Below are 12,452 nucleotides of genomic sequence, written 5' to 3'. Positions count from 1 at the left end.
ACTTCCTCTGGCAGCTCATTCAAACTGATTAGAGTGGTGCTAGAAAAGCACAGCCGGTCAGGCAGCATCCGAGGAACATGAAAATTGACATTTCACGCAGGAGCCCTTGATTCTGATCTTCAGCATCTGCAGTCGTCACTTTTGCCTAGCTGATTTGAATAGGCTGGTGCTATTTTCCCTGGGGTGTCAGTGGCTGAGGGGTGATATTTTGGAAGTTTGTAAAATTATGCAGGACTTGGATAGGGTGAACAGTCAAGGTATTTTCCCTGGGGTGAGGGACTCTAAAACTGGAGGGTATAGATTTAAGGTGAAAGGGGAAAGATTTAAAGAGGCAATTTTTTCACAGAGAAGATGGTACATATATGGAATGAGCTACCAGAGGATGTGGTGGAGGCTGGTACAATTGCACCATGTGGGGGCATCTGGATGGGTGTGTGGGCTGAGGGTGGGGTGAGGTTTGGAGGGATATGGGCCATTTGCTGGCTAATAGGACTAAATTGGTTTGGATGTGTGGTTGGCGTGGATGGGTTGGACCAGGGGTCTGTTTCCATGCTCTACAGCTCTGACTCGATGACCCAATGTGTGAAAAAGTTTAGGGTTGTGCTACTGAGACTTTATAAAGCTCTGGTTAGGCCCCATTTGGAGTACTGTATCCAGTTTTGGTCCCCACACCTCAGGAAGGACATACTGGCACTGGAGCGTGTCCAGTGGAGATTCACATGGATGATCCCTGGAATGGTAGGTCTAACATACGAGGAACGGCTGAGGATCCTGGGATTGTATTCATTGGAGTTTAGAAGATTAAGGAGAGATCTAATAGAAACTTACAAGATAATACAAGAGTGGACGCTAGGAAATTGTTTCCGTTAGGCGAGGAGACTAGGACCCATGGACACAGCCTTAGAATTAGAGGGGGTAAATTCAGAACAGCAATGCGGAGACATTTCTTCAGCCAGAGAGTGGTGGGCCTGTGGAATTCATTGCCGCAGAGTGCAGTGGAGGCCGGGACGCTAAATGTCTTCAAGGCAGAGATTGATAAATTCTTGATGTCACAAGGAACTAAGAGCTACGGGGAGAATGCGGGTAAGTGGAGTTGAAATGCCCATCAGCCATGATTGAGTGGCGCAGTGGACTTGATGGGCCGACTTACTTCCATAGGAGTGGAAGTAAGGCATAGGAGTGGCCTTACTTCCACTCCTATGCCTTATGGTCTTAAGTTGCCCCTCAGGTCCCTTTTAAACCTTCTCCTCTCACCCTCTTAAACCTGGTGAAAGATCTTGACTATTTACCTTATCTGTGCACCTCATTGTTTTATAAACCTCCATAAGGTCTCCCCTTAGCCTGCAATGCTCCAGAGACCTCTCCTTATCACCCAAAACCTATAAACATGGTAACACCCTCTGCAGTTTAATAGCATCCTTCCTCTAGCATGGCAATCAGAATGTGTGCAGTACTCCACATGTGGCCTACTGAAGTCTTGTGTAGCTGTAACATGACAGCCCAACTCCCGTTCTCAATGACCAAAAGAGAAAATGCTGGAAAATCTCAGCAGGTCTGGCAGCATCTGTAAGGAGAGAAAAGAGCTGACGTTTCGAGTCTAACTGACCCTTTGTCAAAGCTAAAAAAAAGGGAGAAATAGGGAGGTATTTACACTAGGCTGAGAGAAGGTGAGTCATGGCTCCAGAAGCAAAGGTTGCAATTAAGACGTGATAATGACAGTGCATTATAGGGAGATTAGGAGCTGTGAATGACCAAGGCTGAAGCCAGTGCTATGTGACAAAATATGTGGGGAATGGGGGGGATGGGTGAAGCAGAGGCAAATGGAATACAGGGGAGAAGGGTAGCAAAGGGGGAAGTGGAGAGGAAAAAGATGGAGAGAGAGTGGGGAGCGAGAGAAAGAGAGACAATCCAAGAAATAAGAGGTACAGAACAGTGAAAAAAAAATTTAAAAAGGTAAATAAAATAAATGAAATAAAATTAAGGAGCAGAATGAAAACAGAGGGGTCGAGATGGGATAATCATCAAGATGGGAGTGCACTGCCTCTACTCATCCATTCTCCAGACCGGCTCTGGGATTGGGAAAGAATTTTCATCTGTCATGGGTTGTATTTTTCCTTTCTTTACCTCATTAAATAATGTAGCACATCAAAACTACCGCTTCTCAATAAACTGTCTAGATATGATTGCTACAAATTCCACAATAGCTACCAGTGATCAAGAACTCACTGAAATCAACATCTGCACAATTCAACCACTCCAGACACTCTGATCAACACCAGTGTTCGAGACACCACCCACGCCCTCCACTTCCTCCAAGACTTCCATTTCCCCAGCCCCCAACACCTCATATTCACCATGGATATCCAATCCCACTACACCTCCATCCACCATGACCAGGACCTCCAAGCCCTCTGTTTTTTTCTCTCCAGACGTCCCCAACAGTACCCTTCCACCGACACTCTCATTCATTTGGCCGATCTGGTCCTCACCCTTAACAATTTCTCCTTTGAATCCTCCCACTTCCTCCAGACCAAAGGGGTAGCCATGGGCACACATATGCCTGTATCTTTGTTGGCTACGTAGAACAGTTGATTTTCCGTAATAACATCGGCACCACTCCCCACCTCTTCCTCCGCTACATTGATGACTGCATTGGCGCTACCTCGTGCTCCCGCGAGGAGGTTGAGCAATTCATCAACTTCACCAACACAATCCACCCTGACCTTAAATATACCTGGACTATCTCTGACACCTCCCTCCCCTTCCTGGAGCTCTCCATCTCCATTAATGACGACCGACTTGACACTGACATTTTTTACAAACTCACTGACTCTCACAGCTACCTGGATTACACCTCTTCCCACCCTACCTCTTGCAAAAATGCCATCCCGTATTCCCAAATCCTCCGCCTCCACTGTATCTGCTCCCAGGAGGACCAGTTCCACCACAGAACACACCAGATGGCCTCCTTCTTTTCCCTTCCCACATGGTTAAAGATGCCCTCCAATGCATCTCGTTCACATCCCACACCTCCGCCCTCAGACCCCACCCCTCCAACCATAACAAGGACAGAACGCCCCTGGTACTCACCTTCCACCCTACAAACCTTCGCATAAACCAAATCATCCGCCGACATTTCCGCCGCCTCCAAAAAGACCCACCAGCAGGGATATATTTCCCTCCCCACCCCCCGCAAAGACCGTTCCCTCCGTGACTACCTGGTCAGGTCCACGCCCCCTACAACCCACCTTCCCATCCTGGCACTTTCCCCTGCCACCGCAGGAACTGTAAAATCTGCGCCCACACATCCTCCCTCACCTCTATCCAAGGCGATAAAGGAGCCTTCCAGATCCATCAAAGTTTTAACTGCACATCCACTAATATCATTTATTGTATCCGTTGCTCCCGATGTGGTCTCCTCTATATTGGGAAGACTGGGCGCCTCCTGGCAGAGCGCTTTAGGGAACATCTCCAGGACACCCGCACCAATCAACCACACCGCCCTGTGGCCCAACACTTCAACTCCCCCTCCCACTCTGCCAAGGACATGGAACTCCTTCACCGCTGCTCCCTCACCACCAGAGGAAGAACGCCTCATCTTCCGCCTCGGAACACTTCAACCCCAGGGCATCAATGTGGACTTCAACAGTTTACTCATTTCCCCTTCCCCCACCTCACCCTAGTTCCAAACTTCTAGCTCAGCACTGTCCCCATGACTTGCCCGGACTTGTGCTACCTGCCTATCTCCTTTTCCACCTATCCACTCCACCCTCTCCTCCCTGACCTATCACTTTCATCCCCTCCCCCACTCACCCATTGTACTCTATGCTACTTTCTCCCCTCCCCCACCCTTCTCTAGCTTATCTCTCCACGCTTCAGGCTCACTGCCTTTATTCCTGATGAAGGGCTTTTGCTCGAAACATCGATTTCGCTGCTCCTTGGATGCTGCCTGAACTGCTGTGCTCTTCCAGCACCACTAATCAAGAACCAGTGGGCGGCACGGTGGCACAGTGGTTAGCACTGCTGCCTCACAGCGCCTGTAGACCCGGGTTCAATTCCCGACTCAGGCGACTGACTGTGTGGAGTTTGCACGTTCTCCCCGTGTCTGCGTGGGTTTCCTCCGGGTGCTCCGGTTTCCTCCCACAGTCCAAAGATGTGCGGGTCAGGTGAATTGGCCAAGCTAAATTGCCCGTAGTGTTAGGTAAGGGGTAAATGTAGGGGTATGGGTGGGTTGCGCTTCGGCGGGTCGGTGTGGACTTGTTGGGCCGAAGGGCCTGTTTCCACACTGTAAGTCTAATCTACAAAACCAGTGTCAATAAGTTTAATGTGGAGATGAAAGACTAAGCCGGGCTCACTGTCTGATCGCTGGGTAGGAAGGCAAAGAGCCAATGTCTTTAGCTTTAGGCTGATGCTGCAATCTCTCTCTCTCATCTCTGAATATAATTGTTGTAGCTTTGAGATCCTGTAACAGCGACATAAGATCCATGATAGCATGGTTAGCACAGGAATTGCAATCATGGGCCATCCCAATTGTACCCATCATCTGCTAATGAGGGGCTATGTGAGTGTGGAGTCATGGCTGGGGGGGGGCAGCACATGCTCAGTACAAACATACCATCAAGGCTGGTGAGTTAGAATCTCAAACAGTGTGGCACTCCCTCCGACTGAATGTTGTGCACAGTTGCTCTGGTTATTCCACAGTTCTCTTTCTCTTTTTTAAATAGATGTCCGCGTGATGTTGAAGTATGGAAACACAAAGCAAAATATCTTTCTCAATGCGGCCCAGTCAAGACATCAGTAGGATTGTACCTCCCTAAGTTTAGTCACTCTTATTCTTGGAGATTGCAATTGACATCATCTGGCCTGTTCAGCCCTTCCTGCTATAACAACCTACTTGTTCCAAGTACTAGTCTGGTAAACATTCTCTGTTGTGTATCTTTTTATTTCCTGATTCAATTCCCCTCACAATAAACCACAACATTATACTACCTGTATAATAACCTTCTGGGATTCGTGCACAACGATACACAAATCCCTCTGAATCTCTGAGCTCTGCATCCTGTTCCCATCTGGAAGTTTTTGTTTATTCTTCCTGTGAAAATGGATAATTTTGCATTTTCCAACTAAATCGTCCATTTGCCAGATCTTACCCATTTACGTAGTCAACAGTGAAGAAGGTGACCTCAGATTACAACAGGATCTTGATCAGATGGGCCAAAGGGCCGAGAGGTGGCAGATGGAGTTTAATTTAGATAAATGTGAGGTGCTGCATTTTGGGAAAGTAAATCTTAGCAGGACTTATACACTTAATGGTAAGGTCCTGGGAAGTGTTGCTGAACAGAGAGACCTTGGAGTGCAGGTTCAGAGCTCTTTGAAAGTAGAGCCGCAGGTAGATAGGATAGTGTAGAAAGCATTTGGTATGTTTTCCTTTATTGGTCAGAGTATTGAGTGCAGGAGTTGGGAGGTCATGTTATGGCTGTACAGGACATTGCTTGGGCCACTGTTGGAGTATTGTTTTTCAGAGCATCTCTACTTCCCAATTGCAGGTAAAAATCTGATCATCAGGTGTGAGGCACTCTCTCTGTTGTGTGAGATTCAGGTCTGGCCCATTTCCCAGAACAGATCTGCTTCAGTCAGCCGAGCCATCTTCCACTTCATTTGGAGGTCGAAGATGGACAGTGTCTACAGAGATTCCATGTACAAAACTCTGGAGAAGTGGGGAAAAGAACGTACCCAATACCACCCTCACCTAATGGCCGTCTTTATGTGCAGTGGCATTAAGCTGTCCATTGACCCTCAGTACGCAAACACCAAGTGTCAATATGTTCGGAGGCTCTACCTGTCCCCACTGTTGAGAAGGATGGGACTGGCCTTGTTGCTGCAGAACACTCCAAATAATTGGATGGTTCAATATCACATATATAATCATGCGGGGTTTGGATAGGGTAAATAGACAAGGTATTTTCCTTGGGATGGGGGGAATCCAGAACTAGAGGGCATAGGTTTAGGGTGAAAGGGGAAAAATTTAAAAGGAACCTCAAAAAAGTGGAAAGTGGTGTGTGTCTGGATTGAGCTGCCAGAGGATGTGGTGGTATACAGTAATTACATTTAAAACACATGTGGATGGGTGTATGAATAGGAAGAGTTTACAGGCATATGGGCCAGGTGCTGGTAAAAGGGACAAGAGTAGGTAATTATATCTGGTTGGCATGGATGAGTTGGACCGAAGGGTCTGTTTCCATACTGTACATCTCTATGACTCTAACTGATGCCAAGTATTGAACAAACCTAGATTGCTGTTAAGTCTTTCATCACTTAGGATGGGGATGCAGGTTGAGTGATTAATTTGTAAATCCCAGAACTCCTTTCAGCATTCCTTTGGGCAGTACGGTGGCATAGTGGTTTGCACTGCTGCCTCACAGTGACAGAGACCTGGGTTCAATTCCCACCTCAGGCAACTGTCTGTGTGGAGTTTGCACATTATCCCCGTGTCTGCGTGGGTTTCCCTCCGGGCGTTCCGGTTTCCTCCCACAGTCCAAAAGATGTGCAGCTGAATTGGCCATGTTAAATTACCCGTAGTGTGAGGTGAAGGGGTAAATGTAGGGGAATGGGTCTGGGTGGGTTGCTCTTCGGTGTGGACTTGGTTGGCCGAAGGGCCCAACCTTGAGTCAGGCCGGTTCTACTTCCAAAGTAGGAATTTACAAAACGGTAAACAACACATCCTCCAGATTTATGGCTCATTCGAAACGCACATCAAGGTTACAGTAAAGTGTACACCACACACCAAAAAAAAACTCCCGGAATTACTGCTGTCTCCTTTTTCTCGTCGCCCCAGTACATACCGTCGCTGACCTGAGATGGAACAGGGAGGTCAGAGGGAAAGGGGCAGCAATGTGTACAAGGCCAACACAGCGTGGAGTGAGTTTTGATTCTGTCGGAAGCTGGGGAAGGGAAGCTTGTGTGGGACTATAATCTCCCAGAGGGCCGGCCGCAGCGTGACATGCTCCAACGTCACACAAGCAGCTTGTTAGGTTTGCGGATCAGAGGGAGTTGCTGGCGCAGACGGTAATATGGCGGCGGATGTTTTGCAGCAGTTTTTTGATCGTGGTGAACTTGCCAAACTCCCCAGACTTACCGTGGCCAAACTCGAAAAGCTGATCACCGATAAAGAAGCGGACGTGACTGACCTGAAAGCTAAATATGAACGTTTTAAAATTGACAGCGGTAAGTGAAATGGGTGGATAGGCACGTTTGGCAAGGGGCTGGAGGGAGGTAGGCCTCACTTCGACCATCATATTGTGTGCAACGATTATGTTTCGCGTCGCCAACGCTGAAACTTGTGTGCCTCTTAAGGCGCCAGATTTAAATAAGTTGTGTCGTTTAGTAAAAGCTAAAAGAACTGCGGGAGCTGTAAATCAGCAACAAAAGCAGAAATTGCTGGAAAAGCTCAACAAACCTGGCAACATCTGTGGAGAGAAACGAGGATGAGGAGGTGCCGGGGGTGGAGAGGAGTGGGCAAAGTCAGAAATCACACAACACCACGTTATAGTCCCAACAGGTTTATTGGAAATCACGAGCTTTTGAAGTGTAGCCCCTTCATCAGATGGAATGCGAAAGTACTGAACACAGAATCTATGGGCAGGGAGTCAAGGGCAGAGAGATCAAAAGATCATACAAATGGTGTGAATGGTGATTTGAATAATAAGTCTGTTCAGGTGACCAAGGGTGTTAGATGGTCTGAGTAAAGTGTCAAGAGCTCAATAACAATTGAAGGAATGACCTGTAATCTGATTAAATGAGGCAGAGAGATAATTACAAAAAAAAATTAACAATAAGGTGCTGGACAAACCAAATGACTGGAATAACATAGAACAAAAACAGAAACTGCTGGAAAAGCCCTGTAGGTTCAGCAGCATCTGTGAAGAAAAATCAGAGAAAGAGTCACCAGACCTGAAATGTTAACTCTGATTTTGCTTCACAGATGCAGCTCGACTCACTGACCCCCAGTCCTTGCTTCTGATGTACATTTGCAGTTCTTTGAAGTTTTATTTGACTCTTATAACTTTCCTGTTATTTTTTTCTATTAACATGATAGGTATAACACTTGCATGCCAAGGATCTAACAAGAATAATAAGTAATCCACAACTGCCTGACCTAATAAAGATTTGGAGATGCCAGTGTTGGACTGGGGTGTACAAAGTTAAAAAATCACACAACACCAGGTTATAGTCCAACAGGTTTAATTGGAAGCACACTAGCTTTTGGAGCGTCGCTCCTTCATCAGGTGGTAGTGTGCTTCCAATTAAACCTGTTGGACTATAACCTGGTGTTGTGTGATTTTTAATTTTGACCTAATAAAGGTAGAGAAATCATAACAATTTATGAAGAAAGATTTTACAGATACAGAACAATGTGGTGGGGTCATATGTCGTGTGACATGAACCCAAGATGACAGTTGAAGCCGCCTTCATGGGTATGAAACTTAACTATCAGTTTCTGTTCAGTGATTCTGCATTGTTGTGGATCTCCAAAGACTGCCTTGGAGGGTGTTTACCTGAAGAGTGGAAGCTGAATGTCCTTAAGTGCTGAAATGTTCGCTGACTGGGAGGGAATGTTGCTGTCTGGTGATTGTTGCGTGGTGTCGGTTGATCTGTTGTAGCACCTGCATGGTCTCACCAATACACCGAGCCATAGAGCATCTTTGCTTGCAATGTATACAATAGACAACATTGGCTGAGTGACATGACTATCTGCCGTGTATGTGGTGGGTGCTGTTCCCGCGTGTGGTGGTCGTGTCCATGTCGATGATGTGACATGTAGAGGATCCTGTGGCAGGGTTGTGTGGTGTTGTGGTCAATGTTGCCTGATGGCTGGGTAGTTTGCTGCAAACAATGGTGTGTTTAAGGTTTGGCGGTTGTTTGAAGGTGACAAGTGGCATCGGGATGATATTGGCAAAATGCCTATCATCATCGATGATTTAGATTAGATTAGATTCCCTACAGTGTGGAAATAGTCCCTATGGCCCTACAAGTCCACACCGACCCTCCAAGAGCAACCACCCAGACCCATTCCCCTACACCTAACAGTATGGGCAATTTAGTGTGGCCAATTCACCTAACCTGCACATTGTTGGACTGTGGGAGGAAACCGGAACACCCGGAACACACGCTGGGAGAATGTGCCCACACAGAGAGTTGCCCAAGGCCGGAATTGAACCCGGGTTTCTGGTGCTGTGAGGCAGCAGCACTAACCACTGTGCCACCAATTTTGAAGGATATGAAGGACCTAGCATAGTCTTTCCACTCCAGGCAAGTACTGGATGATGAACGGTACTCTGTCAGTCATATACTTTGTCTTGTCTTCTAAGAAGGATTGAGTGACCCTTCCTCAGAAAAGTTTACTCTGACCTGAACTTTCCAGGCAATTTCTGTTCTTCACTATTATTTAATGTTTTCTTTTAAAATGATTTCTACTAAGAATGGCTTCAATTGTCTATGTAGCATTACCTTGTTATAGGCAATCTTCGTTCAGTTGCTAATCCAAATTTTCTTTTACAGATCTTTCAGTGATGTTCTTCCATACAATCTCCCATAACTTAGTTTTCCTCAACCATTTTTAAAACTTCTGTATTCCCGCAATCCCATTTAGCCATGGCACTTTTGCATATTCTCTGTAAACTCTTGTATCTCATTGTCTATTTGGTCTTTGTCATGGGTTGCTCAGAATATGGCACCTGTACAATGGCACTGGATATCTTCTAAACTGTAAAGAGACGATTGTTGCCTGAAATAAGTATTTATAAGTGAATGAGAAAGGTACACCTGGTTCTACTATGCCAGTTGAATGTTGATTGAGAAAGAAAAAGCACATGATAGAGCTTTTGTTTTCTATTTTGAGATGTTGGCTGTGAAATGCTTATGGGGTGAATTTTCAAGTTTGATTGCTTGAGGGTGTAAAACTGAACATGTCGTTTTTGGTCAAATGTTTTTGCACTTCCTGGGCCTATAAAACAAAAAAAGTAGGACATTGATTCAGACGTTGGGTTTGAGATGTTTGTTTGGTTTCTGATGTTGAAGTTAACTTATAGAACTTGATTTTGGGTGTGGAAGACTCATTCACACAGCATGGAAACAGACCCTTGGTCCACTAGATCCCAAAGTAAACTAGTCCCCCTCCTGCATTTAGACCATATCCCTCCAAATCTTTCTTATTCTCGTATTATCCAAATGTCTTTTAAACTTGGTAACTTCCTCTGGCAGTTCAATTCTCACACTAACCACTATGTGCAAAGAAGAAAAGTTGCCCCTCATGTCCTATTATTAAATCCTTCTACTCTTGCCTTAAAAATATTCCCCCCTAGTTTTGAACTCTTCCAACTTGGGGCAAAGACCTTTGCTCCTCACCTTATCTATGCCCCACGTGATCTTATAAATCTTCAAAAGGTTACCCCTCAACTTCATACACTCCAGTGTTCAATGAAATTCAATGGATTGAATAGTTTAGTTGGTTAATGTGTGCATATAGCATAAGCTGCAAGTACCATCTCAAAGACTTTTCCTCTAATCCAGAAAGAATGTGGTACAGGCAGACAACCCTTCATCCAAAAAGCTCCAAAATCCAAAGGTTTTCTCCTGAAGTTTTTTTTTCTCATTAACGAGATTGTTTGGCATGCAAACAGTTAGCTAGCTCTACACCCACTCGATGCATGTCACTCAGATGCGATGTGTGGCGGTGTGGCCCAGCACTGGCTAGTCCTCATTCTGTTTCAGGTCCTGTTTTACTCAGTGCATCTGCTGTTTGGTCAGATGTTTTAAAATTTCTCCATCAAACTGTCACTTTTTGAGAAATTAGAAAAATTTGAATTCTGAAAAATCCACTGGTTCTGAGCATTTTGGACAAAGGATTGTGCGCCTGTATTATAAATTGTAGTTTCTTTAAATCATTCAACACTTTCCAAGCATTAATCATATTTTACTGGATGCAGTTTGTTAATAGGGTTATTAAGTTGAAATAGGTATGTATATCTATTTCACAATTTCATAAAATCATGTTTAAACAGATTAAGTATCATTTTCCCTTTGCGTTATTGTCATAGAGATGTACAGCACATGTCCATGCCAATCAGCTATCTTAAATCAATCTAGACCCATTTGCCAGCACTTGGCCCATATCCTTCTAAACACTTCCTATTTGTATACCCATCTGAATATAAACACATCTCTTAAGTAGAAAGCTTGGCTTATTGAAACTGGTTGCTAATGGTTTAGGTATTGGGTTCATTAAGAATACTCTGAGTGTTGCCATTTTAAACTGACCAATGTAACATTTCTGTCCACAGATGCAAAAATCCTGATCTGATTGAGCTTTTTCTTTAATTCCATTAACTTGCACAGAAAAAAATAAATAGTATTAAACTTACCTGAGTTAGTTAAATAGATTCAACCATCCAAGATGTGACCATATAGAGTCATAGAGATATATAGCACAGAAACAGATCCTTCAGGCCAACTCGTCCATGCCGACCAGATATCCCAACCCAATCTAGTCCCACTTGCCAGCACCCTCCAAATCCCTCCAAACTCTTCGTATTCATATACCCATCCAGGTGCCTTTTAAGTGTTGCCACTGTACTAACCTCCACCACTTCCTCTGGCAGCTCATTCCATTCACATAACACACTCTGCGTGAAAAGTTGCCCCTTAAGTCTCTTTTATATCTTTCCCCTCTCACCTTAAACCTATACTGTCTAGTTCTGGACTCCCTGACCCCAGGGAAGAGATTTTGTCTATTGGTCCTATCCATGCCTCTCATGGTTTTATAAACTTCTGTAAGGTCACCCCTCAGCCTCAGACACTCCAGGGAAAAGAGCTCTAGCCTATTCAACCTCGTCCCCACAGCTCAAATCCTCCAACCCTGGCAACATCCTTTCAAAATCTTTTCAAAATCTTTTCTGAGCCCTTTGAAATTTCACAACATCTTTCCAAGAGGAAGGAAACCAAAATTGCATGCAATATTCCAAAAGTGTCTTAACCAATGTCCCGTACAGCCGCAATATGGCCTCTCAACTCATGCACGCAATACTCTGACCAATAAAAGAAAGCATACCAAATGCTGCCTTCACTATCCTATCTACCTGCGACTCCACTTCCAAGGAGCTATGAACCTGCATTCCAAGGTCTCTGTTCGGCTATACTTCCGAGGACCTTACCATTAAGTGTATCAGTCCTGCTAAGATTTGCTTTCCCAAGGTGCAGCACCTCGCATTTTTCTAAATTGAACTCCATCTGCCACTTCTCAGCCCATTGGCCCTTCTGATCAAGATCCTGTTGTAATCTGAGGTAACATTCTTCGCTGTCCACCACACCTCTAATTTTGGTGTCATCTGCAAACTTGCTAGCTATACCTCTTATGCTCACATCCAAATCATTTATATAAATGATGAAAAGTAGTG

General features: G+C 45.1%; 1 protein-coding gene across 5 annotated transcripts in view; it reads left to right on the top strand.

The window, feature by feature from the left end:
* Positions 1 to 6,846: 6,846 nt before the first annotated feature.
* The window catches only part of tprb (translocated promoter region b, nuclear basket protein), a 151,048-nt gene continuing 145,442 nt past the window's right edge, over positions 6,847 to 12,452 (top strand). For 2 of the 5 annotated variants that reach the window (XM_060830305.1, XM_060830303.1), the window contains exon 1: positions 6,865 to 7,224. In XM_060830305.1, the coding sequence (XP_060686288.1) occupies positions 7,071 to 7,224 (154 nt within the window). In that variant the 5' untranslated portion in view covers positions 6,865 to 7,070. Of the gene's footprint in view, positions 7,225 to 12,452 lie in introns of all 5 variants that reach the window. The other 3 variants (XM_060830304.1, XM_060830302.1, XM_060830306.1) reach the window with 2 other exon arrangements.

This window comes from Hemiscyllium ocellatum, chromosome 9, assembly GCF_020745735.1.
Source record: "Hemiscyllium ocellatum isolate sHemOce1 chromosome 9, sHemOce1.pat.X.cur, whole genome shotgun sequence".
Classification (NCBI taxonomy): Eukaryota; Metazoa; Chordata; class Chondrichthyes; order Orectolobiformes; family Hemiscylliidae; genus Hemiscyllium; species Hemiscyllium ocellatum.
Note: the sequence above shows the minus strand (reverse complement) of the source record. Positions and strands in the feature narration are given on the sequence as shown.